Source organism: Gopherus flavomarginatus, chromosome 25 (assembly GCF_025201925.1).
Source record: "Gopherus flavomarginatus isolate rGopFla2 chromosome 25, rGopFla2.mat.asm, whole genome shotgun sequence".
Lineage (NCBI taxonomy): Eukaryota > Metazoa > Chordata > Testudines > Testudinidae > Gopherus > Gopherus flavomarginatus.
Window position 1 is genome coordinate 15315967 of NC_066641.1, and position 27975 is coordinate 15343941.

Consider the following 27975-nt stretch of genomic DNA (forward strand, 5'->3'; position numbering starts at 1 on the left):
ACTATGTGAACTCCATCTTGATCATGCCAGCAATTTATGCTGGGTGTAATTTCTCTGTGCAGATACATTGTTGCCCCCAGCACAAAACAATGTACTAAAGCTTTTTATACAGAGCCAGCTAGTGAAAGAAGAAAAGTTCTGATCTGAGTTTCTAATTTTTCACCCAATACAGAAGGCACTGGCTAGTGTCTAAAGCATGAGACTGGAAGTTGGGAGCCCTGGCTATATTCTAATCCCAGCTCAGGCTTCTGTGGCTCAGTTTATCTCCTTTCAATAAGTGGAGAATTCTGCACTCCCAAGGATGGTGCAAGTCTAAATTAATTAGGAACACAGGAACTGTCATATGGAATCAGACCTGAAGTCCACCTAGTCCAGTATCTTGTTTCTGACAGCAGACAGTGCCAGCTGCTTTAGAGGAAGGTGTCAAAACCCCACAGTAGGCAGATGTGGGATAGTCTGCCCCGAACATTAGGTCTCATCCTGATCTCTAGCAGTTAGAGATTGGCCTAAGCCTTGAAACATAAGGTTTAATTACCATCATTATTTTTAACAAGTCTGGATATTCTTGATATACATATAATTATCCAATCCTTTTTTAATCTTGTTAAGTTCTTGGCCTCACAGACTGCCTGTGGCAGTGAGTTTCAGATTTTAATTACACATTGTTTGAAAAAGTATTTAATCAGTTTTGAATTTCCCACCCAATACAATTAAAATGTCCCCTTGTTCTTCTGTATGAAACAGAGAGAACTGCTTGTAAAACACTTTGCTATTCACAGGCAGAAGGTGCTAAACAAGCATTATGATGCTTTACATTAGTACATTTACACACAGCGGTTCTTACCAAATTCGATGTACACTGCTTTACCAGATTCACATTTCTGCCTTTTGTTTCTGAGGGAACTCCTCCTGACCATGTTGTCTGCAACCTGGGCATCAGCATTAGCTTCCTGCCAATAAAAGAGTACAGAGGAAGTGGTTACTTCAAAAAACAAAAGTAAGCCGGTCAGGCTGAATTATATAATCAGTAGGATGGTCAGATACAACCATTCTACCTTATGCTCCATAAAGTATCTGGAGACTCAGTATAGAATTTTAACATGGGCAGTTCATGAGAGTGGCTTTAACTGATTTATTTGAGAGGTATTCTGCAATTAATAAACATTCTGTTGTAAAAGCAGAAATGTAATTTTTAGTCATTTAACATTTCAAAGCATTTCTGTTACAGTTCTGCCACATTTAGCATAGGATTGTATTCAACATTTGGCAGATCAGACAAGTGTCCTAATGCGTCCTGGGAACGAGCTTAGGCTCAAAAAAAAACCACCACCCATTTGGGAAATCTCTTTTTGATTATAAATAGCCAAGAATATTTTCTTCAAATTCATCACTTTACTACCAAAAAATTAAAAACAGTGGCCAGTGTTTAGGTAGACTGTAAACTAAACAACCTTTTTTTTAAAGCTCTGCTGCAAAAATCAATTCTTTCCTCAACATCACCAGTTGCACAGGACTAGAAAAACCATCCAACAGAAGCTCATGCTACTGTCAGCTATCACAGGAGATACACTGAAGCAAGTGGAAAGGCAACATTTGAAAAGTTATTTTTCAAGGTTATTATGGGCTATTACAATGTCAAGTAATTTTCTTTTATAGTTTTTTTTTTTAAAGTCTGCAACGTCCTTTTAATAGTTATTCAGTTAGGATTCACCATTATACATTAGTAGAAAAAACCTCATAGCAGTAATTTCAGCAACAATTAATATATATTACAACCTTGCATAATAAAAAGTAATGAAGCCCTTTTATTCAAGCAACATCTTTAAGGAGAGTTATTTCAGTCAAATAGTCATTTAAAAACAAACACAATATAAGGATTTTGGCTCATTTAAATTAATTCAGAGTTGCATTCCTAAATCACTAGCCATCGGATGATATTCCAGATTAAAAATAAATAGAAGAGAAAAATTACCAAGGTTGGATTTTCTTGTTCTTGAATTCTTTTTTGTCTGTGTCTGTAGCCTTTACTTTGGATAATGGAACCTTCCTTCCACAGAAGCTCAGTAGAACTGGTTTCTACAGGTTTTTTAGAAAAATCCTGACTGTTTAAAACTGAGAAATGATAGAAGAAAAATATTAGGAAACAAACTTTCTTCCACCATAACCATTAAATAACCATGAACTGGACACTAATACATCATGTGCAACAGTAACAGAAGTCCTGTACAGACGCTCCCCAGGTTGCGCAAACGCGACTTACGGAAACCCAGAGTTACGGAAAAAGTTCCATAAACACCTTTTTTTTTGGCGCATAATTGTCAAAAGTACGTTCCCGACTTACACAAAACTCAACTTACGCAAGGCCTTCCAAAACAGAACACTTTGCTTAAGTTGGGGAGCTTCTGTATGTACAATTGTATCTTGTACATAATGCTCCAAGCCCCAGAAAATAAAGTTATTGATTTTAAGAGTAGCAATGAACAAATTACTAGCATTAATTTTACACTACAAAACTATCCCTAACCTAGACTCATGAGAAATTCCTTACAAACTAATTTACTGAAGCCCCAATCTTAAAAACAGATTGTCCAGGCAAATCGGTACGACCACATGGATCAGCTTGCAGGATCAGGGTCTAAAACTAGTAATTTTAAAGTGATGCAAAACAATTAAAAAAACTGAGGAGAACTGTCCAAGTCCATATATCAAAACACCTTCCCATAAAAAAGCCCTATCCCAAAATACGAACAAAAATATGTATCTAAAAGTCTACCAGTTCCAGTGTTCTAGAAAGGATTGTTTCATATCAGAACATGATTGAGAGTGTACATTTAAATGTAATTAGTGCAGTGATTCACAGTTCAGTCTCATTAGGCTAAAAATTAATTATATCACAGTTTAGTTAAAAAAATAAATAGAAGAAACTAAAGACACAGTAAGAGGAGTTGGGGGCAGCGGGAAGAGAGGAAGCAGGACAAGACTTTTGACATGGTTATAGAATTAAAATTAGCTAACACAAGTTCAAACATATCTCAGATGAACACTGAAAATATGGTCAGATACCGTAGTCATTCCACACACAGAACGATCCTCGAAGTCCTGGGATGGGATTTTCGAAGTGCCGGGGTGACTTTCTTTACAACTTATGGCCCTAAATAACTAAGCACTTCTGAAAAACCCACCCCATGGAGTTTTACACAGTGACTATGGCACTGGATGCATAATTTTGACACAAATGCCCCAAAGTTTACCATGAGTGCAGACCCTTGGAGACAAGCAATACCTACACTTGATTCCAGTGTCAAGTTCAAAAGCATGGATAGTTTCCAGTAATCCTTCAATTAGCTGCTTAAATCTCGGATTTTCCTGAAGACTTCTGAAACAAAAACAACAGATGTGTGTCAAAGAGGAAGGCATGGGTAAGTTACCAGTAGTTGCCTGGGAATCTGAGCTAAGTAAGGAGGGGGATGCAACTGGGTATGAGGAAAATGAGGCAGTGCTAAGAACTGTTTCCAAGGAGCAAAGGCTCGATTCCCAAAGATGCTATAGCCGGTATTACTGTAATTAAAGCATTATTCACTTCAGAATAAACCAAGAGGTGGTACACATTATCCTTACAATTTTATACTTAATTATTCTAATGTAGTTTTAGCATAGAAACTGCCTGTGATGGTTAAACAATGGTGAAATCTGAGATATTTTACAGCACAAACATTTCCTAGGAGTAGATTCTGAACCATACAGCTGTTTTGGAGATGGTCACAGAAAACGCTAAGAGACAATTCTTCCTATTTTTCTACTCTTTCAAATTTTTGTTCTTTATTAGTGAAGACATTTGCACAAAACAAGATCTTCTGTTTTAGAGTTCCATCTGCTCTCTCTCTATCCAACGCCATGGTCCCGAGAGTACATTACCTTTTGATAACCTCAGTCTTACACAGTGGACACTGAGCTGGGCCTTTTTTCTTTTTGCTGAGAAGTTTAAACATACAGAATCTATTAAAAGAAAGAGGAAAAATCATGCTGGTAATACGTTTTAACAGAAGAAATTGGTTTTTCTAAAAAGCGGTACCCATTTTGATAGGTTTCACTTTGCTAGGATAACCTCATCTCTGTACAGATCTGTCATTGTCAAACTGAGTACCTACATTATTACTACAGAGCTTAAACCAAATTGAGCATATCGCTTTTGAAATGGTCTCCGAAGCTGCAGCTAGTTCCAGCTGGAATGGATTTTCTTCTCTTGAAATAGCTAATCATTAATTTATTAAGTAGTCTACTCCATTAGCATTGCTGGGAGAGAGTATGCTCAGAGAGCACTATGCACTGAAGAAGTTTGGAGGCCCACCTGCAGAATATATGGTCACATTTTGTTGAGACTGGCTCTTTTATCAACTCCAAACTGAAAGAGGAAAAAAATATTTACAGTTATACATTTGAAAAGACAATACAACAAAAATAAATAAAGAAAGGCAAAAACTTGATTAAACTAGAAAACAAAACATAATCTTTGCCAAGAAAAGCAGAATATTCAACAAAAAGAACGAGGAGTACTTGGGGCACCTTAGAGACTAACAAATGTATTTGAGCATAAGCTTTCGTGGGCTAAAACTCACTTCATCGGATGCATGTAGTGGAAAATATGATTTTATACACACACAAACACACACACACACACACACACACAAAATGAAAAAATGCCATACAAACTATAACGAAAGTAATCATTTAAGGTGGGCTATTATATTCAACATAATTTTTGTTCGGGCACCAGGCAAGGTGGCTGACTTTTCCAGTTGTGCAGCCTATTGCACAGTATTAGTTTTTTTAAAGCAATTTCTTTCTTCCTTCCTCTGTACCTAAAAGGCATGCTTTCTGGAAATGCCAGTTCAGTATGGCAGGGGACAAGCTGTTTTGCAGCTACAAAACACATCCTCTTCCACTCTGTCCCCTTGTGGAAACACTGGGAATACAAGCCTTCCCTATACCAATTCTATTCTACTCAGGTTATGTGACCCTCATCACTGCAATATGATCATTTTCCAGAAGTGCATTAAGTGATATGATTAGTATCGGTCATGTGTGATCCTCTTTTTCTGTTTTTCTCCCAAGAAGAAACTGTGTGTGGGGAGTGGTTTACTCTATTTTTAAAAATTATTTATTTATATCAATTTAATATATGTACATTTTGCTGTGTGTTTACATTAGCAAAAGCAAGGTCAAAGATGTGAACCTTGCATTTAGAGCAGAAGAGGGAGATGGCTGTGGTAGTTCTTAGTCCCTGTGGGGGTCTGTTCCAGTCTTGGATAGACTCCCCCGTGAAAGTTCTGTCTCCTGCACAAATGACCTTTATCTTTGCTGTGGATAGTTCCATTGATCCAGAGAAGCAGCACTTTCACTTGCAGTCCTCGTCCTAGAGTTTTAGGGATCTTTTAAATATCCTGGACTCAAACCATTTAGTGTCTTGAAGATAAGGACTGAGTCCTTGAATTGACATAGTAGTATATAGTGAGGCCCTGAAGAGAGCAGAAGACAAGTTTGATGTATTTGCAGTAGCTCATGTTGCTGGGGAGATCGGTTGCCACATTCCATACTGGTTGTAGTTTCCAGAGGGCCAACAGCTTCATTCCCAATTAGACAGCATTCCTCTAGCCCAGTGGTCCCCAACATGGTGCCCGCAGGTGCAATGGCACCTGCCAGGGCATTTATGTATGCCCACCTAGTGCCCAGCAGGGGAGAGAAGCCGTGGCCTGGCACCTGACGGGGACAGAGAACTCAGGCTGCGAGCATGGTGTTCTCTGTTCCCAGCAGGCGCGGGGCCTGCCTAGTGCCCAGCAGGGAAGACAAGCCACTGCCCTACGCCTGCTGGGAACAGAGAACTCTGGGGCCGCAGGCTGTGGGCGCCGGTGTTCTCGGTCCCTGGCAGGCATGGGGCCGTGGCTTAAGCCAGCGAGAAGCCGCAGCCCTGTGTCTGCTGGGGACAAAGAACTCCGGGGCCGCAGGCACCGGAGTTCTCGGTCCTTGCAGCTTCTCTCCGGCTTCTCTCTGGATTCGTATATTATATTAAATATGATGTTTTTTGTATTATTTAATGTACAAATACAAAATAAACCTTGAAAAATTGTTGGCACTCACCACACTCTTCTGAAAACATGAATGTGCTACTGGCCACAAAAAGGTTGGGGACCATTGCTCTAGCCTGTTGAGATGGGACCCAATCTCCTAGAACATGTGACTTGCAGATGCTACTTTGAAGCACTCCTAAACTGTGCACTGAATAGTACAGTAGTGCAACTTTAATTAAGAGAAACTGCACCATGCTGGAAACTCCTCAAAAAGTTCACTATGATTATGATGGTTCTCATGTCTTGGCTAGATTGACTCAAAGCTTTGAAGCAAACAGACAATCCCTGCTTGGATACAACCCTACTGCTTTTTGAGATACAGCATAGACAGCAGAAGTCAATGTTATTGGGAAGCAAGTTCTAGCTAGGGTACCACATGCTCATCTAATACCACAGAACTGGAATAACTACATTCCAGCACTGTAATTATAACCCAAACCAGGCAGACATCCTGCAAACAAACTCAGAACACAGGAAAATTTCAACACAAAATAAATTAAAAAACCAAACAGGATTGAAACCATTCTTGTAGTTTGTCTTACAAACACTGACTAAGGCTAAGAGAGACATTTCCTCCTCTGCCACATCTTTGACTAAAATGGCTCACTGCACCATGTTCAGCATCTTATTTTTCAGGATGACGTTTCATAATGAACATTCACACACCCATCTTTGGATTGGTGAAGGTTCATAAATACAGGACCTGCTCAATCAGTGAATAATATTATTAAGCCCCCCCGCCATCCAAAAATCCAATACACACTATGTTTTAATAGGAAGTAAGGACTCCAAAGATCTTCTACTATCAACCCACCTTTTACCTCCCCCATTCCCACATACAAGCAACCATCGCTAGAGGGAAGATATGAAATACATTTCTAAGCGGGACAGAGGGAACGGAGTAAGAACAAAAGAAAACCAGAAAGGGATTAGAAAAACTATTCCACTGGGGGAAGTCCTTTGCCTCACTGTGATTTTTAGTAGAACAGTTAAATTCCATTTCCTCTACCTTTCAAAACTAAGTTATGGCACACCGGGTGGAACCCTACATTTCTTGTGAGCATGGGCAGACAAGGTCAAAACAGTTAAATCTGCTCTAGCCTCAGTACAAAAATAAAACGAATAAATGCAGTAGGGAATTATAGTAGCAAAATCCACCTGGTACAGAAAGAAACATTCAGTAAATAACTTGGCTTGAGTCATTTTAACTCTTTCAGCTGTTCTTAAAACATGTTAGACAGGAATGGCTTCAAAATATTAACTCACTTTTGACCCTGAATCCTTTGTTGTTGTGGCTTTGAGATACACTCCTAATGGATTTACTTGAACAGTTTCCAGGCTTTAGCCATTTTAAAGTCAGCAAGTACAACCTACCTTCGACATGTGGAAAAATTCCCCGTTATTTAGATAAAATGTCATATATCTAGGCAAGCATGCTGTTAACAGGCCGAGTCATGTTGTGAAACCCTTAAGGGTTTCACAGTTCTTGTATCCACATCAGGAGGACAGATCATTCAGAATCCCAGAATCTCAGAAATTAGCAGCATGTAAGAACAGGCTAAGTATTTTCTGTTCACTGCTACCATTCTTCTTCAACAGCTGCCACAGAAATGGATTTTAGCTCAATGAACCTCAGTGAATAAAGCAGAGAAGAAAAACATGCTATATAAACTTTGCCAAGTACCACAATGACTCCAATTAAAAGGCTACATCAAAATGACTGTTACTTGGTCAAAGCAAATAAAGCAGTTTCTGCTGCAAAATAGTCTAAATAATAATTGCTAATACCAAAATCTACAAGAATAGTAGCCAAAAAAGCAGCATCAGCATTAACTCTCATTCCTGCATCCTTAATTTTTATGAGTCTCCTAACTTTTAAAATTGATAATTTGCTAGAGTAATAAAGAACATTACACTTTTATTACTTAGATTCTCATGAAAATGCAAAATAAATGGACCCAACCTCCACAGTATCCATAGCTTTTTTTCTCACTTCACAATTACTATCACGAGAGATTAGTAAGTGCTGTAAAATCCCATAAGTATTTTTTAATATTGCCATCTACTGCTTCTCTGGCTTAGTGGTTCTTAAGTCAGACTATGCATTTTTCCATGGTTTATTATTTAGCAAATACGCTGTTAGCTTTAAGAATCAAATCCATGTTGCCTCTCAGAGTTCTCCCATCAATGAGAGGTGAAAGTTCCACTGGGCAAAACTCTCTCCTCACACAAGATATTCTACTGTCCTTTAGGGAGCTTCACACACATATGGGGAACAGAACATGGTAGAAAATGTGCACCAGGGAAACCTGAAAGCAAAATCTTGACAACTGTGTTGGATTGTATTTTCTCTCTGAGCAATTATGACCTTTTAATTTTAGCTGCTCTCAAATGGTTCACTATTTATTGTCATTATAACAAATCATGCTGGGATTCAGAGATTTACCAAAGACGCACAGCATTATTACACCCTAAATGCTCCGGAAGAGGTAGTACAGTGACATTTGACTAGTCATAAAGAATAGAGAGTCTCCTACGCTGTGGCTTTACAATGAAAGAGATCACACTATCACATGTCCACTGCAGTTAGGCCAAGTCGTTTTCTAGTCACTGGGGCAAAAGCTAGATGTTAAGCTTGTTTAAAACTCAACTCAGACCTTTCATCCCTGAATTATCTGATACTAAATGCGCACTCTACCACATATGTGGTTCTTAGAAATTAAGAGTCTGTCCTAAATTTATCAAGAGTTCTGAATTTCCTAGCTTTAACTCTGACCCTTAACATTTTAACATCCTGTTTGTTTTGAAGGACTATGTACCTTGTGTAGAGTCAAACAGGCAGGATCCAGGCTCTCTCACAAGCTGCACTTGGATCCAGCCAGTTCCAGTTTTTTCCCCCCACTACTGAATAGTTAAGGGAGGTTCAAGCTTCCTTGTTAATAAAGGCAGGATTTGTTAGAACACGTTTGTTACATGTATCCAGGTGCTGTTAACTCTTCATGCTTAGATCTGAGCAGATGTAAGTATTTTCTCAATAAGCTCTCCGAGATACAGAAAGCTTGGACCTCATAAAACCCAAATATTTATTTTCCAAAGGGCCCCAGCTGTGGCTGTGCATAGAGTAAGTGCAGATGAGCAAACTGCGGCTCACGGGACCGTCCTGCCCAGCCCTTGAGCTCCAGCTGGGGAGACTAGCCCCTGGCCCCTCCTCTGCTGTCTCGCCTCCCTCGCAGCTTCAGCTCGCCATGCTGCCAGCACTCTGCTGCGAGCTCCTGCCGGGCAGCGCGACTGCGAGAACTGTCGGCCTGCTCTGCTGCTCCAGATTGCGCGGCAGCGTGGCTGGTTCTGGCCAGGTGGTGTAGCAGCCAGTCCTGGTGCTCTGAGTGGCATGGTAAGGGGGTGAGGAGCAAGGGGGTTGGCTAAGGGGCAGAGGGTCCCAGGTGGCAGTCAGGGGACACGGAGCGGTTGGATAAGCGTGGGAGTCCCAGGGGGGCCTGTCAGGGGGTGGGGGTGTGGATAGAGGTAAGGGCAGTCAGGGGACTGGGGGTGGTGGGGTTAGATAGGGGGTAGGGTCCCGGGGGCGGGGCGGTTAGGGGCAGGGGATGGTCAGGAGACAAGGAGCAGGGGGGGGTTGGATGGGTTGGGGGTTCTGAGGAAGGCAGTAAGGGGGCAGGAAGTGGGAGGGACAGATAGGGGGCAGGGACCAGGCTGTTTGGGGAAGCACAGCCTTCCTTACCCGGCCCTCCATACAGTTTCGGAACTCCGCTGTGGCTCTCAAGCCAAAAAGTTTGCCCACCCCGGTGCAGTATGAAGTCCAGATTCTTCCCCTGACATACCATATTGGGCACTCCAAGTTCTTCTGCATAGCCAAAAGCACACTCTGCACATCTCCAATGGCAGCCACAGACGACTCCATTCCTCAATTCCAAACGCAATCTACAAAAAAGAAATTTATTCTGGCACATAGTATCTCATTCACATTTGCCTGCAATGTGAACATTACTACCTTAATATGTACTATGTTGCATGTATTAGGCTCCTCAGAGAATTTGATAGATCCTTGCTCTAAAGAGTTTACAATCGAGCATACAGACTTGACATTACATATGAAGGTGATCACAAACTAGAGGAATAGAGTAGAGTGGGGAAAGTAACAGAAATAAGATCAAATGGCGACTCAGAGAACTCATGTACGCTTCTTGATGAACAACTTTTTTTTCAAGCTTTCATTTAAAATATGAATTAGTTTATTTCTTTGAGGCTTTGGGGCAGATGTAAGTCTTTAGGAGGGACCTGAATGCAGTGCGGGTGATGCCTTAGCGAATAGGCTTCAGCAGAGTTTTCTAGACACAGAAGGCAGCATAGAAAACAGCAGAGATTTATGTGAGAAGTCAAAAGCTGGCATCACTGGTGGACAGAACAGATGAGGACATGAAAGTAGATTATATTAAAGATATAGAGAGGAACTGAATCTCATAGTCCTGAAGGCCAGAATTTGACCTTAATATGCAGAGGGTTGGTGAACAAATGCAGGGCTTTCAGGGTTGTGGGGGAAATGTTGTTATAGCAGCTAACAAGGAAATTATTTTGTCAACTGAATTTTGGACAGAAGAGAAATGGATGAGGTGCACGTCAAGAATCATAGACTCATAGATTTTAAGGTCAGAAGGGACCATTATGAGCAGAGAACCTTCCAGCAAGCGACCCGTGCCCCATGCTGCAGAGGAAGGCGAAAACCCCCCAGGGCTTCTGCCAATCTGCCCTGAAGGAAAATTCCTTCCCAACCCCAAATATGTCCATCAGTTAAACCCTGAGCACGTGGGCAAGACTCACCAGCCAGAGGAGGTTGTAATAGTCAAAGCAGGAAATGGTTAGGGTATACAAGTATCTTAGGCTATGCCATGCTGCTGTAAGGCGTGCAGTGTAGCTCTCTCCCACCGACAAAATAAAACCAGCCCGAACAAGGGACGGTAGCTTTGTGGGCGGAAGAGCGTCTCCCACTGACAAAGCGCTGTCCACACCAACGCTTTTCATCAGTAAACCTTTTGTCAGTCAGGGGTGTAGTTTTTTTTCATACCCTTGACTGACAAAAGTTTTACCAAGGAAAGTGCAGTGCAGCCTTAGTTGTGAGGAGGTCCAATCCTGAGCTCCACTGACTCATGCTTCCAGGATCAGGGCCTTGCACATGAACAGTTTCCAGAGCTAATGAAAAGCTAAATAGATTTACATAAAACATTTAACATTTCTTACATTAACTTGCAGAAAACATGAGAAATTATCTGATAACGGTAATCCCTTTAGCCCCCGGCATAAAATCTTTAGAAAGGATTCTCTATATGTACATAACTGCTCCGCTGCTCACATGAAATGCAAGAAAGCACAAAATGGATCTTCACCTCTGTGTGCCTGTTATCCCTCCCCATTATTTAAGCATCTGGACCATAAGCTCTTCAGAGCAGGTACTGTCTCTTACAATGTGTAAACACTGTACCTAGTATAATAGGGTCCTCATCTCAAGTGTGGATTCTGGGCACCACCCTACTACAAAGTTGTTTTTTTTACATTTAATACCTACATAGTGAAATACTTTAGAGAGGCCACTGCAAAGATTCTAATGGGACAAAAACATAATTATTATTACTTTTATTGCTGTTTGCTGATGATTCCAGTATAGGTCTGTAGCTGAGCAAGTGGCAATGCACATCATACGCCTGCAGAATGAGAAATCTTATACCTTCTTGGCTGACATAGTAGACTTGGAATCTGGAAAACCTATTAGATCAGACAAGAAATAAAACTAGCTTTTGGAGTTGTGGGTATCAGGGCACAAGTACACAAATCAAAATTGATTGAACTCAGTTTAGATCTTACAAGTAAGGGCTATTCAGATGATGTGCAGTTGGAGACCAGAAACAAAACATGATATAGTCACAGTGAGCACTCAGCAGCAGAAGCAGGTGGTAATTACATAGATTTTGAATCAAAAGGACGCTCTGTGCCACCTTATTCAAGGACGGCAGTTTCCCGGTATGCGACTTTTCATTTGAAAGGGATTATTGCATAGACTCAGTTCTGAAGCCCAGACAGGTGGGGGCAGCAATGCCTTAAATTTACACTGAAGCAAAGACAAAAGTAAACACAGAAAAAACCGAGGGAGAATCAGCCACGCTGAAACTGAGAGAGCAACAAGAGGCAGACAGCCTAGTACTGCCCTCACAAACAGAACAGGTGAAAGGAGGGATAGACAGGCAAGCAAACTGCAGAGCCCAAGGGCAATCACAGCAGCCCCTCATTTAAAGAGAATTAGTGTTGACACCCCAGAACCACAACAGTGGGGGCCCTCCTCAGACAAATAGGCCCAGGCAGCCAAACCAAGAGAGTGTAATGGTTCCCCCAACCACAGCTCTCTCCGGCTCCTACTCACTGCACCCCACTCCCCACACCCTGTCACGCCATGCCCCTTACCCCCAAACCTTGTCAGTTTAGGGCTTATCCAGCCAGATCCTGCCCCACACGTCCCTCATCCTAAACCTTGCCAGAATCAAGCCTACCCCTTACATCAGCTTGGCCCCTAACCCCCAGAGGTCCTGCTTTGCACATCCCCTCAGCCCCTGAACTTTGTCAGTTTAGAGCTCTATCCCCCTCCCCGCCGAGGGCCCTGCCCCACACATGCACCCCCATCCCCAAACCCTGACAGTTTAGGGCCTGCACCCAAAGCCTGTCCCACCCACAAGCCTTGTCAGTTTAGGGCCTACCCCCTCATCCTGCCCCACACATGCACCCCCACGCCATACCAGCTTAGGAACCTATCCCGCACCTGAATTCTGCCAATTTAGGGCCTAACCCCCTCCAGGCCCTGCCCTACCCATGAGCCCTACTAGCTTAAGGCCTACCCCCCACCCTACCCCACACATGCACTCCCACCCGCGACCTATGCCAGTTTGGGGCCCCTACCCCACACCCGAGCCCTGCCAGCTTAAGGCCTAACCTCTTCCCCGTGCTGCTCCATCGACGAGCCGCTACCCCTCCCGTACTGCCCCATACATTTCCTCTTCCCTTTCCCCATCCCAGGCACTACCCACCACCCTACATCCCTGTTCCTCTCGCATACTCACCCTCCCAGCACCTCACCCGAGCTGAAGGTTTTTCGCGCCCTTTCCATCACCTAGGAAACCACCGCACCCAAGCAGCCAATCACATATCTGAGTTTGCGTCACATGGGGAGAAGAGTGTCTCCTTATTGGCTCCCCACAGCCACATGACTGTTCGCGCAAACGGAAGTGGGGGGGTCACTTAGGGTAGGAGAACACCTAATTGGCTGTGCTGCCCCATGTGACCATTGAACTGGTTTATTCCGTCACGGGCGGAAAGCGAGCTGTGAGGCCTGGTGTTCGTGCAGGCCTGGATTCCCTCACAGAGTGGGGCAATGTTTGGAGCCAGGCCCAGCCTAGGAGGTACATGCCACCCCAACAGGGACTACGGCTCCCAGCGTGCACTGCACACGGCGGACCTTCTGGGGAGTGGTGTATGCTGGGAACTGTAGTAATCAGAGTGAGGCATCCTGAGAGTTGTGGTTCTGGGTGAGGCGGGGAACGTCGTGAGCTGAAACTTGTGGCGACGACGCTGTGCATGCCGGGAGTTGCCGTCCTAAGGGGGCTGCGTGCCGGCAGCGGTAGTTCACCCCGGAAGTGGAGGGTGTTGGAACCCGCTCTGCCCCGGATCCAGCCTCTCTCTCTCCTCTTGTTTATTGTTGTGGTCTCCAGACACGTGGCTCCACCCTTTTCTGTTGAGACCAATCCAAAGGAGGGAGGCTTTGAGTGGCAGGCGCGCAAACCAATCGAGTGGCAGTAAATGGCGCGGGGCAGATGAGGTGAATCCGCCATGTTAGGAGCCTCTGTCACAACAGTGAGGAGCGAGCGGCGCCGCGAGCTTCCCCCTGCCCAGGGTACCGCTGAACCGCCCCCATTCCCTGCCGGGACCGGCCTCAGGCGGGTAAGGACCCCCAGCGGCGGTGTGGCCCGGCCCAGGGGGAGACTGTGCCCGGCCGGGTACTTCCGCCGGTGCCCCCTGCCCGACCCCGGGGCAGATCCATGAACTCCGAGCGGGCTCCCCGATCCGCCCCCCGTGCTCGGGGGCCCTCACAAGCCTCTCGCTGCAGGCCCCCGGGCTGTGTGTGCATCTTGAGTGGCAGCGTCACTCCCCAGCCGGGTACGCGGCTGCCCGGCCTGGTCATAGACCCCCCCCGATCCCCCGCTGGGCCCGGCCCGGCCACAGCTCCCCCCCCCCCGATCCCCCGCTGGCCCCTGGGCCCGGCCCGGCCCGGTCACAGCCCCTTCCGATCCGCTCCTGGGCCCGGCCCGGTCACAGCCCCCCCCCCCCCCCCCGATCCGCCGCTGGACCCTGGGCCCGGCCCGGCCCGGTCACAGCCCCCTCCGATCCTCCGCTGGCCCCTTGGCCCTGCCCGGTCACAGCCCCCTCCGATCCGCTCCTGGGCCCGGCCCGGCCCGGTCACAGCCCCCCCCCCCCCCCGCCTCCGATCCGCCGCTGGCCCCTGGGCCCGGCCCGGCCCGGCCACAGCTCCCTCCCCCCCGATCCGCCCCTGGGCCCTGCCCGGCCCGGTCACAGCCCCCCCCCCCCCCCCGATGCCCCACTGGGCCTGCTCCCTGGGCCTGGCTCAGTCACAGCCCCTTGATGCCCCCTCTCCTGATGCCCCACTGTCCCTGGGCCCAGCCTGGTCACAGCCCCCTGACGCCCCACTGACACCGGGCCTGGCCTGCCAGCCCCCTGATCCCCCACTGCTCCCTCAGCCTGGCCAGGTCTATCTCAGTCCTCTGCCTGGCCTGATCTTCTCGCCCCCCCCCCCCCCCCCCCGCTGACTCTGTACCCTCTACCTGGCCCGATACTGCTTTCAGGCTCCAGGCATGGACAAGGCACTGCACTCTCACTACCTGACCACCCTGCGGGCCTGCGCTGTTAGCACAGGCAGCGAATCCCACACCTGGAGTCAGGCACCCACTCTGCCTTGCATGGGTGCTGTTCTCTGGTAGCTGTTATCTCACAGACTATTCAGCTCCTGAAAGCTGGGTTCTGGGCATCCAAGTTTGAAAGGAGTGGCCTTGGCTTTAAATCCTATCGAGGAGTTGGGCAGCCCTCTCACAGCTGGCATCAGCTTTAGGGCAGTTTCGTCTGGAAATATGGCCTGGGAGCGGCCCTCTGGACCACAAGCGTCCTTGCCTGATGCTCTAAGGTTAGCAGCAGTGAGGTTAATGCAGGTTCTGCAAAATCTAGTTATTGTTTCCTGCTTCTCACAATGTATTGACTACAAAACAGAGTGCCAGAAAAGCTTGGTTACCTGAAGCACAGAGAAAAGCTATGTGGAAATTGCCTGAAAGGGCAGTGATCACTCACTCAGCTGTGTGATCAGTCATGAATACATCCTAGCCCTTTCAGGACTGAGGGAAGGAATTGCTGCGAGTAGCCTGACTCTAGGTTGCAATGTAAACAGTTGTTGGAAGAGGTGTAGCAAATTTCCGGTATTGACACGGAGCCAAGACTCCTGTTGAAGTCTCTGTTGGATGGCTAATTTGTGAAGAGAAGTAGCTGAAAACTCATGTGTCCTTTGTGTGAGCAAAGTTGTCATTAGTTCCTGGACAAACAGAAGGGCTGCAAGCATTTCAGTTAAGATCACTTCTATTGTTTTAACAGTCTTTGTTCAAATCTTAAATATTAAGGACTAAATTCACAATTCCAGTGAAGTCAGTGGAGTTCATTCCGTTTCCACAGAAGAGACTTTGGCCTGAAATGTCTTAACATATTTTAGGGTAACAATCTTTCTTTTTCCATAGCCCCACAGCATGGAGCCCCAGGTAAACCTCAGTGTGACTTTTAGAGGTGAGACTCAAAGTTTCCTGGTTTCAGATTCATCAAACACTACCTGGGCTGATGTAGAAGCCATGGTGAGTTTTGTAATTGTGTTGATGGATCCTGTATACTATCCTGTCTCTTTCCAACTTTCATAGAAGTCTAGGAATTGAAGAACATTTATTTTTAATATAGGCAATTGTATTTCTTTTGAGAAAAGCAAATTAAAGGGCATGGTAAAAATAGATAATTGCCACTGTGAAGAAGTTCTTAAAGTTCCTTTTATTGATGCAGTTAAACACAAGATCCTCTAGACTTCATTAAGCTCCGTCTATCCTACATATTTCTGCTGGCGTAGCTGTGTTGGTCAGGGATGTGAAGAGAAGTCTCTCTGGCCAATGTAGTTGTGCCCATAGGAACCCCTAGCGTAGATGCAGTTATATTGGCAAAACTGCACTTTTACTGGTATATCTTGTTTTCTTTAGTGGTGGCAGTACGGTAAAAGTGCAGCTTTGCTGCTATAAACTGCTTCCACACTAGGAGCACATGGCTAATACAGTGTAGACATGGCCTTAGTAAACTTAACGTAAAGCTCAAGTTGCCTTGAATACTAATCCAATTTGGTTATGTTATTTCAAAATCATAGTGAAGTTCTTTTGTTTGATTAATCTGTGAAAACTTTAAAAACGAAGCTTCTCTCCCTTTCCTTTTTAGCCTTGGGAGTCATAATTATGCTATCATCTGTTTTTTTTTCTCTTTGTCTCTTTAAATCCCACCAATCTCGCTCCCTTTTACTGTTGATTGTGTTTTCTAAAATTGGATGCAACAAGCTAGTTTTTGGGGTGAAATTATATTTTATTGTGAAAGTTTGAATCTTTCATTTGGCTTGTCTGAAAGTAAGATGTAATGTCTCCATATCCTGTTCTTTTCCACAGCACTAACAACTAAGGATTCAGATTTAGGCTTTTTCCACCATCAAATGCACTAACTAGTCCTCAACCTCTTAATTCCCTTCCCTACCAAAATAGATATAGGGAAATGACGTACCTTAATGGTTCTCTACCTTGGCTATTACTGGTTCTCCTGAAACTTGATCTTTGTTCTGAGGTGCAGTGGAATTGCTGACATAAGAGTTTTCAGCTTCTTGTTATGTTAGTGCTTTTTTATGGACTGGTTTGTCTTTTGGATGCAAGTGTTTATCTTGCATATAAGCTGTATGTGTAAACTCATACAGTCACTTGTACCAATCTATATATCATATGGTAGGTGACTGGTCGCTGAAAAGTGTTAGATTTGATTTGCATTTCCAACATTTTCTAGTTAAACTCTTTCACTGGGAAAACTGTCTGGGAGAGTTCACAATTCCATTAGCCATAGCAGAAATAATGCACCAAATTCGTTTCCACCTGCAGTAACTCCCCCATTTTTTTTCCTGTTTTTGTTTGTTTGTTCTTCTGTTCATACCCTCACAAAGATGCATCTTAACATAATGAGATGTAAGCTGATAACTGCCCTACTTTCCATCGCTATCTAAGACTAGGCTGTTATCTTTGAATGATACATCTTGGGAGAGGGCCCTGCTTCACAGCTCTCGTCCTTGTGTTCAGGAACTGAACAGTACTAAGTCCCTTGAGAGCGGCACTTTAATGTTCTGGGAGGAGTTGTAGTTCAGATTCAAAATACTTTCTTGGCATGACAAGCTATTCAGATGTTTCTAAGGGGCAGAAAAGGACAGGACCATCAGGTCTGTACTCCAATTTCCTACTCACACTGGGAGTGAGGGACATGAGTCACTTGCAGTGCTTCCTATAGCTCCATTGAGATACTTGAGTGCTGGGGCAGATGCTCCAAAACATTCAGTGTTGCAGTTTCTCAACTGGGAGCTTTGCCATTTTATCTATAAATTATCTGCAATGATAAACCTGCAGAGATGGATTCTATTAGGAGTGCTGAGACCACTTTTCAAACTGGGGCAACTGCATTTGTTGTCCTGATACGCTACACTGATTGTAGTTATTACACTGGGGAGTTGCTCAGTTTCTCAGGAAACTACTGTATAAGAAACTCAGCTTTCACTTGTCTTCCATCCCCACTGGTTGTCTCTGCTAGGTTCAGAATTGCAGAAACCTGGCCCATATGTAATTATTCCTTGTGTCAAGTAGAGAGAGTTGAATCTGCTTGGGGAAAGAAGGATTGTTTGCTTATGTAAATTTCATAATTGCGAAAACATACACGGCCCTCAAAGACTTATCACAGTAGGAAACATCTGCCTGTGTTTATGGCTCATTTGGAGCCATTCAGGGTCTTCTGCTAATGCAAAATACAGAATGGCTGCATTGAACCATTTTCCTGAATCTGAAACACATGAAGTTAGAGATTCCCTGTGGTCCCACAAAGCAGAGTATTAGGCAGTGGGTAATGCAGGAGTAAGGTACTTCACTCTGAGTGCTTGTGTAGCCTCAGTATCTGAAAACCCAAGGGGACAAGTGAAGCAGGTATGTGGGAAAAAAAAAAGGCTCTTCATATTATTCCTGATTCCATGTCTCCTGATTGCTTGTTTGTGTAAAAGTGCAGGTGCTTAAGAATAGTTTACCTCAGCCATTCTTTACTGCAGGGTGTTTACACAGAATAGGACCATTAACCTTGTGTAAATCCCATTTCAGTGGAAAGGTTGCTAAATGAAGCTTGGGTTTAGGCGCATATTAACTAAGGAAGAAGGGATCAAAGGGGAGTATTGCCCTTGGTCATGATAGGTATTTAAATTGTGTAAGGCCTAAAGGAAAGGCAGAGAGAGGGATGTAACTTGACTGCAGAAAAATGGATTTCATAAAACTTAATTGATCTCAAATGAGAGACAATGGGAAAGGAGAGGGTTTAACCATCTCCCCTATTAATAACTGTGACTAGCTGAGTTCCTGTCTCACTCACTCTATTTTTACTTGCAGGTGAAAGTTTCATTTGATCTAAACAACATTCAGATCAAATACATGGATGAGGATAATGATGAGGTACTTACATTAGTGATTCCTGTTGTGTGTCCCCCCTAAACATTAGTGTGAGGCCAGTAACCAGTTGACGGTTTGTAGCTGGCTGTTCAGACAAATGGTTTGTGTTGTGTTAGACAGGTCCGAGTTAACTCCTTTTGGAACGCTGAAGCTCCACATGCAGGATTCACTTTGCTGGTTTCCCCTCTTGTAAAATGAGATGTTCCTGTTTAAAAAAGATGGAAAACTGCTGTCCTGTTGCCGTCTCCCATGGCCTACTGAAAACCTGTAGTAGTTCCATTCTGTTATGTGGGAGGGATGTTTCTGTTCCTGAAGACTCACAGGGTTGTAGCTACTTGTGTTCCCAGCCACTGCAAAGCCCTAGCTCCTTAGTCCATGCTTTCTCATGGAAAATTTAGGTTTGTTACTATGACATGAAGCATTCAGTTTCTTTGCATCTTATTCAAATTCCATGGTCTCTATGAAGTGATGCTTCCCTTCCGAGTGAATAAATTGCCTACTTGTAATTATTCTTTTGGGGTAACTTCCTGCATGGCATAACCTGACACACTCACTGCCTCTCAATATATAGTTAGAGGTTTAGATCACAATAAAACTCTCAGATAGCTCCTGAACACTGCCCCTGTTGGATAGCTCACAGCTCTTCTTGTATGTTGGGAGAAAAGACACCACTTCTAGAAGCTTTGAGGAGAGCCCTATTTGGTACTTTACTTTAGCAAACAGATCAGTATTGTATTGTCTCCAGAAAAAGATTACAGGAATGGTGTCTCCCTTTACGTTTTAAGGCACACTTATGAAGACTAGGTACTCTCTGGGCAAGTTTAACAAAGAATCTTCAGAATCAACAGTCTGTAGTGATGAAATAGGATCTATCTTATTCTACAGATTAGTAACTTTTCTGTGCACACTTACTAATCAGGCAAACTGTAGGAGATCAGGCTGGTTTCTGTCTAATTCAGTTGAGCATTACACCTTGAAAGCTAATAGGTCAGACCCCGCTCATGTGATGTTTCTGTCAATGGCCCAAAGACGTGGATGGAATCTTTTCCAACTTGCTTCTAGTAGACAGGATTGTGCCTCGAGGCCTCAGTTGGGGATTGGTATATAAATCTAGTAAAAAGACCCAAAGAGCATACAATCTAGGTTAATAACAAGATGCAGCAGGATGAAGTAACGCCTGAGTGGAGATGAGGATGAGATAACAGAAGTAAGACAGTGTTTCTGAAATTCTGAATAAGAAATAATTTTATTTGAATACATTTTCAAATGTAGTTGGAACATACGGGGAGTAGTATTAGGAAATATTAATAATGTGGTGGCTTTTGCTCACTATTATGTCTCTTCACAGGTCTCTGTCAATAGCGAAGGTAAGATATTACTTTGCTTTTCATACTTGGTTTATTATTTTCAGTAAAACAATAGCACTGCTTAGGTTTCTGGGGAAACATGGTACTGCTAGGCAGTGCCAAGTCAGGGCATCTGAGTGGTGAAGAGAGAAGGTCTGGGCTTCTGAAAATCTATAGCATTGCTATTCTTAAAACTCTCCATTTAATCATCCTTCTGTTGTCTCCCTGACTTATTAGCTTTGCTGGAAGCTATATAGAGAGATGGTTTTTAAATTGTAGTTATTAAAAAGCCTGTGGAGTGTTGGCTAGTTCTGTCGCCCTCGTGAAATTGTCCTGCTTTTGTTTTGTGAGAGTGGCATCTGATCATAGAATCATAGAATATCAGGGTTGGAAGGGACCTCAGGAGGTCATCTAGTCCAACCCCCTGCTCAAAGCAGGACCAATTCCCAATCATTCTTCCCCCTAAAGTTCCCTGGACAGGGAATCCATGCTTGGGTGCTGGATGCTGGCTTTATCATGTTCCTCACTCAAGCTCTTGATAAATGAAGGGCTGTTTTGTCCATCAAGGCTGCTGATGTCATGAATTTCTACCCGGGTAGGTCCTGACAGTCAAGTCTTCTGTGGAGTTCTAACGTTATTTTTTGTCATCCATTGGCTGGTTGTATGGGAATTATGAGAAATGGGTAGAAATGAAGGGAGGAATGTTACATTGCCAGACTGCAAGTGCATGTACTATCTTTTGTGCTACTTTTGTGAATTGCAGAAGGCCCTTTAAATGCTGTTGAGTCCCTGAGGAAGAGCACTCATGTCCTGACACAGGAACCCAAATAGCATATGCCAAATGCCCCCATGTGTGACTATTTCCATGTCCCAGACATAACATTTCTTCTTTTTTCTTTTAGAGGAATATGAAGAAGCTCTGAAGGTAACTGGTCCCTGTAACTTTTTCTAATATCTTCAAAAATCTCTATAATGGAAATCCATGTCGTGCTGGATTTTTCTCAGGCACGTGGCATGTAGGGAATCGGAACAACCTGGTTGTAAAGTTGTCTATTTTTAGATGCTAGTTTGAAGACTTTATTAGGATAATTCTTCCAGGCCAAAATATTGTTACACTTACTTAGCAAATGTTTCCCATCTTAAAAAACAAAACATTATGCAGAGAATGTAAAAGGGACTCAAAAGTATGGTCTTCCAGACTCTTAAAGGCCTTACCACCTACAAGGTCCAGTCCTGCATTTCTGAATAATGTAAACTACAGTGGTGGTGAGCTCAGCTGCTGTATCTAAGGTTAATTTTGTTAGAGCAGCTGTAAACTATAAACCACTTGCTGTGTAACTAGCACAAGAAAAATCCTTTCATCACTTGGTTCAGTTTTGAATTTCTGTTCTTGAAATAACTTTTAAATATTCAAGAACAAAAGAACTGTGAAGTAATCTCCTGACTGCTCCGGGGCTAAAGTTTTTCACAATCATCCTGTTTATCAGGTCAGATAAACTGCTCTGTTGTGGATTTAGCAAAACCTACAAAAGCGCTGTCTACTTTCCCTTCCATTTATATTATGACTTTCTTATGATTTTATTTGGTAATAGAGACCAGCTGACTGTAGTCTGGCATGTCACTTGCTTTTTTGGCTTATACGGCAATGGTATGACGGAAATGTCTCTGCAGGAAAACTTGCTTGTTGCTTGTGAAATGGTGAGAATGGGCAGTGTATGCATCATGCATTGTTTACTTAGATTGCAGTTACACAAGGAAATCAGCTCCAAATGAAAGTATATCAAGTAAACTCCCTTCCAAGTGAAACTGCGCATTCCTGTTCCACGCAAGTCTGTGAAAAAGCTGGATTAGAAAAACTGTCCATTCCCAAAGATGGAAAGAGACCTCTCTCACACTATTCCATGCTTGCTCAGGCCTTAGGGCAGGACATAAAGGCTGAAAGGGAAACCACAGCACAGGTAGGATACAGAGCTGTATTGTTCAAAACAAATGATTCTGAAATGTTTCACTTAATAGCATATTATTGCAGGCTGGTAGTCATCTACCTGTACACGAGATGGAGGCTTGAGTCAAAATTTTGCTTCTTGGTCACACCTATTCAAACCCACTGAAATCAGTAAAGTTGATTGGATGTAACTGAGGGAGATTTGTTTGGTCTGATATTAGGATGAAGGAATCCTTAATGTCGAGGACAGAGTCTTAAACATTAGAAGAGGTGTGATTGTTAGATTCCTAAAGCCTTGATGAAGTGGGTTCTAGCCCATGAAAGCTTGTGCCCGAATAAATGTGTTAGTCTCTAAGGTGCCACAAGGATCCACGTTGTTTTTGCTGATACAGACTAACTCGGCTACCACTCTGAAATTTGATTCCCTCTGTAATTCTCAGCTACAGACTAGCTGCTCTCAAGTAATTTTCTCTAGCTGTCAGTGTCCAATTTTGCATCTAATGCTAATAATGGAGGAAGCTTTCAGTAAACTTAGTATAGGCAGACAGTGGCTTGCTTACGTGGCTTCCAGTGTTCTTCTAGGAGACTGAAACTCTGTTTATGGTGAAAGGTGTTTGAGGGGAATATGTTCAGAACTCTCCTAGCTGTTTGTTGGGGGGGTGGTATGTGTTTGGACTTGGTGTTTTTGTTGATTACTCCCAAATTAATTGGTGATACATGCAAGGAAATTATATATTTAAGGTCTGCAATTTATTTTTGGCTCTACAGCAAAAGCTAAATCAAAACGAAGCTGAAGGGACCAATGAAAAGCCTCCAGAGTGGTTTACTAGCTACTTGGAATCAGTAAGTATTTCCTTGGATCTTTGTCGTCTCAAAGGTTTATGTGAGACACTGTGGGGGTTGGGGGGAGGACTTTGTTTCTTACAAGTATAGATCTGGTTAATGTGGTTTCCTTAAAGCATATGGCACTTGGCTTCTAAATATCAAGAAGCCACCACAGTTCTATAGTGTAGCTGTTTCCTAAAATGTGGTCCACACTGAACGTTACAACTGCTCTATCCGTTGTCAAAGCTGGATTGTTCCCTGTTAAACATTTACAAGGGTTGTCCAATCTGATTTTAAATAATCTTAGCTTTGACAAGGGTTGGAGTAGTTTAGGAATTCTCCCTCTTTCCATTGGGGAGACTCCCATGGTAGAATCCATGTTGCATTCCACACAGCCCGTAGGATCTCATGGTCATTGTCCTGAAGAACTTACATAGAACATGGTGTTGCTTTTAGAAAGTCCTGTTTGACCAGTTCAACGGGTGTAGCCCTCAAGGCTTCTAAAGACTCGGAACCACAACATAAACAGAGCAATTAAAAGAGACTAGGCCACTAAAGGTAACACTTCTTTGGAGACAAGTGGGTATAACATATAGACTGTTAACATGGGTTATTAATATTGTTGTCGTCGATCCGCTCCTTAATCCACAAGCTCACAGGAGAAATGACTAGCCAGGAATAATCAGCTACTACCTTCCTGAACTAATCCAAATCATAATGATCCCTGTAATAATAGCAGCACAAACTAAGCAGCCCCTTATTTATAAGGCGCTAGCTAGTGATATTTAAAGTAGGTTCAGGTAAGTAAAGGCAGGATTCAGACTTTTAGGGATCCTCTAAAAATGAAGGCTGGAAACCTGCTTGCTGTCTAGGAAGGTCCATGCAAACCTGGAGTTTAAGGGAAAATATTAGACTTACCTAACACCCAGAGTTACCTGACTTGCCTGAGAAGCTGTGCCATAGAGTCAACATTTAGAATCTTCTGTTTGCTTTTCTGCTATAAACTAGATTCATTAAAATAAGTGGTTTGGTATTTTGTAAAATGCCAACTGACTGAGGAGGGCGATACTCCACTGATTTCAGTCTGGAAGATGCCAGGAGAGGAAAAGGAATTAACAATGAACTTTCTGTCTTAAAAACTGGGAATATTGGGACTATGTGGCTCAAAACCTACAGTTGTCCAGGCAGGTGCCATTGGTGACGACCTTCTTTTCCTCAGTTTAGGGAACAAGTAGTTAAAGAAACTGTTGAGAAACTTGAGCAAAAACTAAGTGAGAAGCTCATCCTTCGTAATCAGCCCCCAGACTCATCTAGCAGCTCCACCGTAATAGCACAGCCCGCTCCAGAGCCCCAGTCGACACAAGGCAGCCAGTGTGACTGGCTAATCTCCTGCAGCAACTGCCATGCCCGGATTGTGGGGATCCGCTACCAGTGCAGGTACAGTCTGATGGCATCTGGTTGTTTAGAAGAGTGACATATCAGTGTTGTATGCCTATGCATTATAGAATGAGAAATTGTTGACACTTGGAAAAATCTCCAAAGTTTGAATTCACAGGGTGTGAACCTTGTCTCAGATGCTTCTGTGTGCATTGCTGCATGTCTTGTATATTCAGCAACTGTGCCAGTACTTTTGGTGATTTGACAACTTTCTCAGTGGCATATGGGCCTAGATCTGAGATCATAATGTCTTCAGTAAATAGTTCTCTTGTTGGTCATGATTGGTTACTCAGGTCATGCACATTTTTTTTTTTCTCTTCTTCCTCTCCATAGCCACGTCAGAATTCAAAGCACTGAATCCTGCATTACAAATACATTTATAAGGGTCTTACTGATAGCTATCTTAAGTGCTGTGTGATAACACACATCCCATAAAAAGGGGCAGCTGCCATTTGAGTTCCTGTAAAAATAAATGCTTTGTTCTTATGGCCTAAATAGCAACTGTAGCAATTGACATAGTTCAATCTGATGTATATTTCCTCTGTCACTCAGAGCGTACAGATTAATATACTTCCATTAATTCCATTTCATCAGTACATCTGCTTTATAGCCCTGGGACACTGCTAAGAGCTTTGGTGTCCTGCCCCCTACACTGTATCATCCGCTATACTGCAGTATATTTTACAAAGAATTTTGCTTAGTCTTTCTTACCCTCTGTTGCAAACAATCTGCAGTCAGGCACTCATGAGCTGAGGAAGGGCATGCTTTAAGATGTGACACTAAGGAGGAAATGACTCAATGTCCTGGATGGAGTTGGGTTGGAAAGAATGTTACCGATGGAGGTGGCTGCACAAATGATGAAGCCGACTCCTGCTCCACCCCAAGTAGTCTTGCCTAATATGCAGAGGTTCCGATGCAGTCATTGCTTCTTTAGGGAGATGGGGGTGTTACCCATATGAAGATTTCTTTTCCTACACACACACACCCCTTCCTTTATTTGCCTTTAAGTAACCTGCTTGCCTTTACTTCTTTTGCAGTGTGTGTCCAGCCTACAGTATCTGTGAACCATGTGAGGCAGAGACATATGCACATGATCCTAATCATGTCTTGCTGAAGTTGCGGAGGCCTGTTCTATGTGTCTCTGAGACATACAGCATTGGGCAGTTCTCTCCTCGTCTCCCTGCTACTCTGGAGCAAGTTAGGTAAATGCGTAGCTGCCTCAGTTACGTGGCAGTGTTCTTCTGGTCTGCAGGAGGCAGTTTGAAAACGCCTATATTTGGGGTTTTGTTTAGGTTTTTATGGTGGATATAGAAGAAAGCAAGAAGTAGAAACTGGCATATGCATTATTTCCAGAATATGGAGTAGATGACTAAGCAGAGTAGCATATGTCTGTTCCACATTAAATCCAAGACTGTCCTTGACTCTTCAGCAAGAAGGTGGAAGAGATAGTTAGGCAGAGGTTTCTTCTCTTTTCTCATCTCATAGCTGGGTTCTGCAGGACCTAATGAGTTCAGTATGACCCTGTGATACCACATATGTTAATGTGGCTTCCGTGAGTTAGCTCTTCCATCAGGGCCACATTGAATATCTTCACCAGCTACTCTTCAGGCATTTGTCGCAGATTTGCATCCTTTGGGAAATGTGCCCATCAGAAGATGTCACTGAGATATTGCTCATGGAAGCCTGATGTTTTTCATATAGCGTTCCATGAAATATTCCTGGCAGAATTAGAATTTATGTTGTTGGAAGCTGAACTCCAATTTGGTTGCTAAGTGTATGTTGTACAGAGCTGGATGTCTTTATTTGCAGGCTCCAGAAACAAATGGACAAAAGATTTCTGAAGGCAGAAAAGCAAAGATTACGAGCGGAGAAGAAACAGCGCAAGGCTGAAGTCCGAGAGCTCAAAAAGCAGCTCAAGCTGCACAGGAAGATTCACCTGTGGAACTCTGTCCATGCGCTGGAGATCACTGGCTCACCCGCTATCAAACCAGAGAGCCTGCAGCCTAGTGCCCTCATGTAAGGAATGCTGGGAGCCAGAACAGCGCTTCATGCATTGCTGTGCTATTTCTTGATCCCGTGATGCAATGAGGTTAAAATGTAATTTAGAATTTTATGAAATAATGAAAGGCTAAATCCTGGAGACTCCAGTGAGAGTGCATGAGAGTTTTGACCTAGTGAGGACTGCAAGGTTTGATGCTGTTTGTTAAAATCCTATCCCTTACCAAAAATCTGAAAACAGGTGTATTTGGAGCATAAGCTGGGCATGTTGTGAGTTGGGAGAGTGTGAGGGGTTTAAATTTGAGGTGGTGTAACAGGGAGGGAGGGAGGGAAGCATAAATTGAGGTTGACTTGGTGCCTCATTTGAACAGACTGCATTTTTTACGGTCTTCCTGACTGGCTCCTTTTGGAATCTAGTCTGTACTCCATGTGCACAGTTTTTGCACAAGACCATGCTGAGGTAAGAATGGAGGCAATAGCACCCTTTTGTCTCATTAGATGGGTATCTTTCATGTAGACAAGTCTGCTTGAGTTTTTCCATTATTCTACTTTATGCATGTACAGATTTAAAATATGTAACATCTCTGGTTTCTGATTCCCTTAAAATCATACGGGTGTATTGTTTTCCTTTACGTGTGTCTGAATCCAATTAAAATTAGTTGGAGCTACTTTATACTCATGCGGAGTTTAATAGATCCAGTTGTGTTACCTATTTGCTAAGTAGGAAATATTTCCACTCCTTTTTTTTAAAGGACACCAATTTGAATTGTAGTGCAGGATCTGAAACTGTGTTTAAATTAACATGTCCCTAAGCCTCTTTCCAAATTTTGTGTGGGTGGGTGGGGAACATTGAAACCCATCTATTGCGGAGAGTCCTAAAGGGGAAATGATGAGGCTGACCAGATACTAGTATTCTGATTCAACAAAGCATTTCAGTATGTGTTTTAAATGCTTTGCTGAATCTAGGCCAAAGAACTGTCAAATGAAAGTAAACCAGCTGGGAACAAATTATTTCATTAATATAAATGTTTAAATGTTGTAACTATACTAGAGGAAATTTTCAGAAAAATGTTTTATCTTGACCCCTATAAGCAAAGCAAGACCAACTGCTTAAATGGTGGATTTTAAAACTTAAGTTGAAGATATTTATTTAAAATGCCAGGGCTTTGGATCTGCTTCCACAAGCTGAGGAGGAGAATGACAACTGAAATAAGTCAGTCTGCTTCATTCAGTCAATTTCAGAGCGGCTTCTATGCTTTGTTCTGTATTCAGGAGTCCTATCCAGCCCTGCCCACCAGTGGTCCCTACACTGAGTGCAGCGTTCGTGGATGAGAATTTGCCTGATGGGACTCACATACAACCAGGGACAAAGTTTATCAAGCACTGGCGAATGAAGAACACTGGCAACGTGGAGTGGAGCTCAGACACCAAGG

The 27975-nt window shown here is 43.4% G+C and overlaps 2 protein-coding genes across 9 annotated transcripts in view; one reads left to right on the plus strand and one right to left on the minus strand.

The window, feature by feature from the left end:
• The window catches only part of BRCA1 (BRCA1 DNA repair associated), a 48690-nt gene extending 35328 nt beyond the window's left edge, over positions 1 to 13362 (minus strand). For 2 of the 5 annotated variants that reach the window (XM_050935101.1, XM_050935105.1), the window contains exons 1-9: positions 13241 to 13274; positions 12094 to 12240; positions 11767 to 11897; positions 9962 to 10061; positions 4349 to 4402; positions 3916 to 3996; positions 3288 to 3376; positions 1973 to 2112; positions 845 to 950 (exon numbers count right to left, since the gene is read on the minus strand). In XM_050935101.1, coding sequence (XP_050791058.1) covers positions 845 to 950; positions 1973 to 2112; positions 3288 to 3376; positions 3916 to 3996; positions 4349 to 4402; positions 9962 to 10041 — 550 coding nt within the window. In that variant the 5' untranslated portion in view covers positions 10042 to 10061; positions 11767 to 11897; positions 12094 to 12240; positions 13241 to 13274. Of the gene's footprint in view, positions 1 to 844; positions 951 to 1972; positions 2113 to 3287; positions 3377 to 3915; positions 3997 to 4348; positions 4403 to 9961; positions 10062 to 11766; positions 11898 to 12093; positions 12306 to 13240 lie in introns of those variants that run through there. The other 3 variants (XM_050935103.1, XM_050935102.1, XM_050935104.1) reach the window with 3 other exon arrangements.
• A 113-nt stretch (positions 13363 to 13475) lies between these two features.
• The window catches only part of NBR1 (NBR1 autophagy cargo receptor), a 28252-nt gene continuing 13752 nt past the window's right edge, over positions 13476 to 27975 (plus strand). Inside the window, exons 1-12 of one of the 4 annotated variants that reach the window (XM_050935108.1) lie at positions 13480 to 13579; positions 13889 to 14117; positions 15971 to 16081; positions 18932 to 18994; positions 20340 to 20358; positions 21240 to 21262; positions 22077 to 22295; positions 23051 to 23125; positions 24327 to 24544; positions 25582 to 25746; positions 26354 to 26560; positions 27815 to 27974. In XM_050935108.1, coding sequence (XP_050791065.1) covers positions 14007 to 14117; positions 15971 to 16081; positions 18932 to 18994; positions 20340 to 20358; positions 21240 to 21262; positions 22077 to 22295; positions 23051 to 23125; positions 24327 to 24544; positions 25582 to 25746; positions 26354 to 26560; positions 27815 to 27974 — 1371 coding nt within the window. In that variant the 5' untranslated portion in view covers positions 13480 to 13579; positions 13889 to 14006. Of the gene's footprint in view, positions 13580 to 13888; positions 14118 to 15037; positions 15373 to 15970; positions 16082 to 18931; positions 18995 to 20339; positions 20359 to 21239; positions 21263 to 22076; positions 22296 to 23050; positions 23126 to 24326; positions 24545 to 25581; positions 25747 to 26353; positions 26561 to 27814; position 27975 lie in introns of those variants that run through there. The other 3 variants (XM_050935109.1, XM_050935110.1, XM_050935107.1) reach the window with 3 other exon arrangements.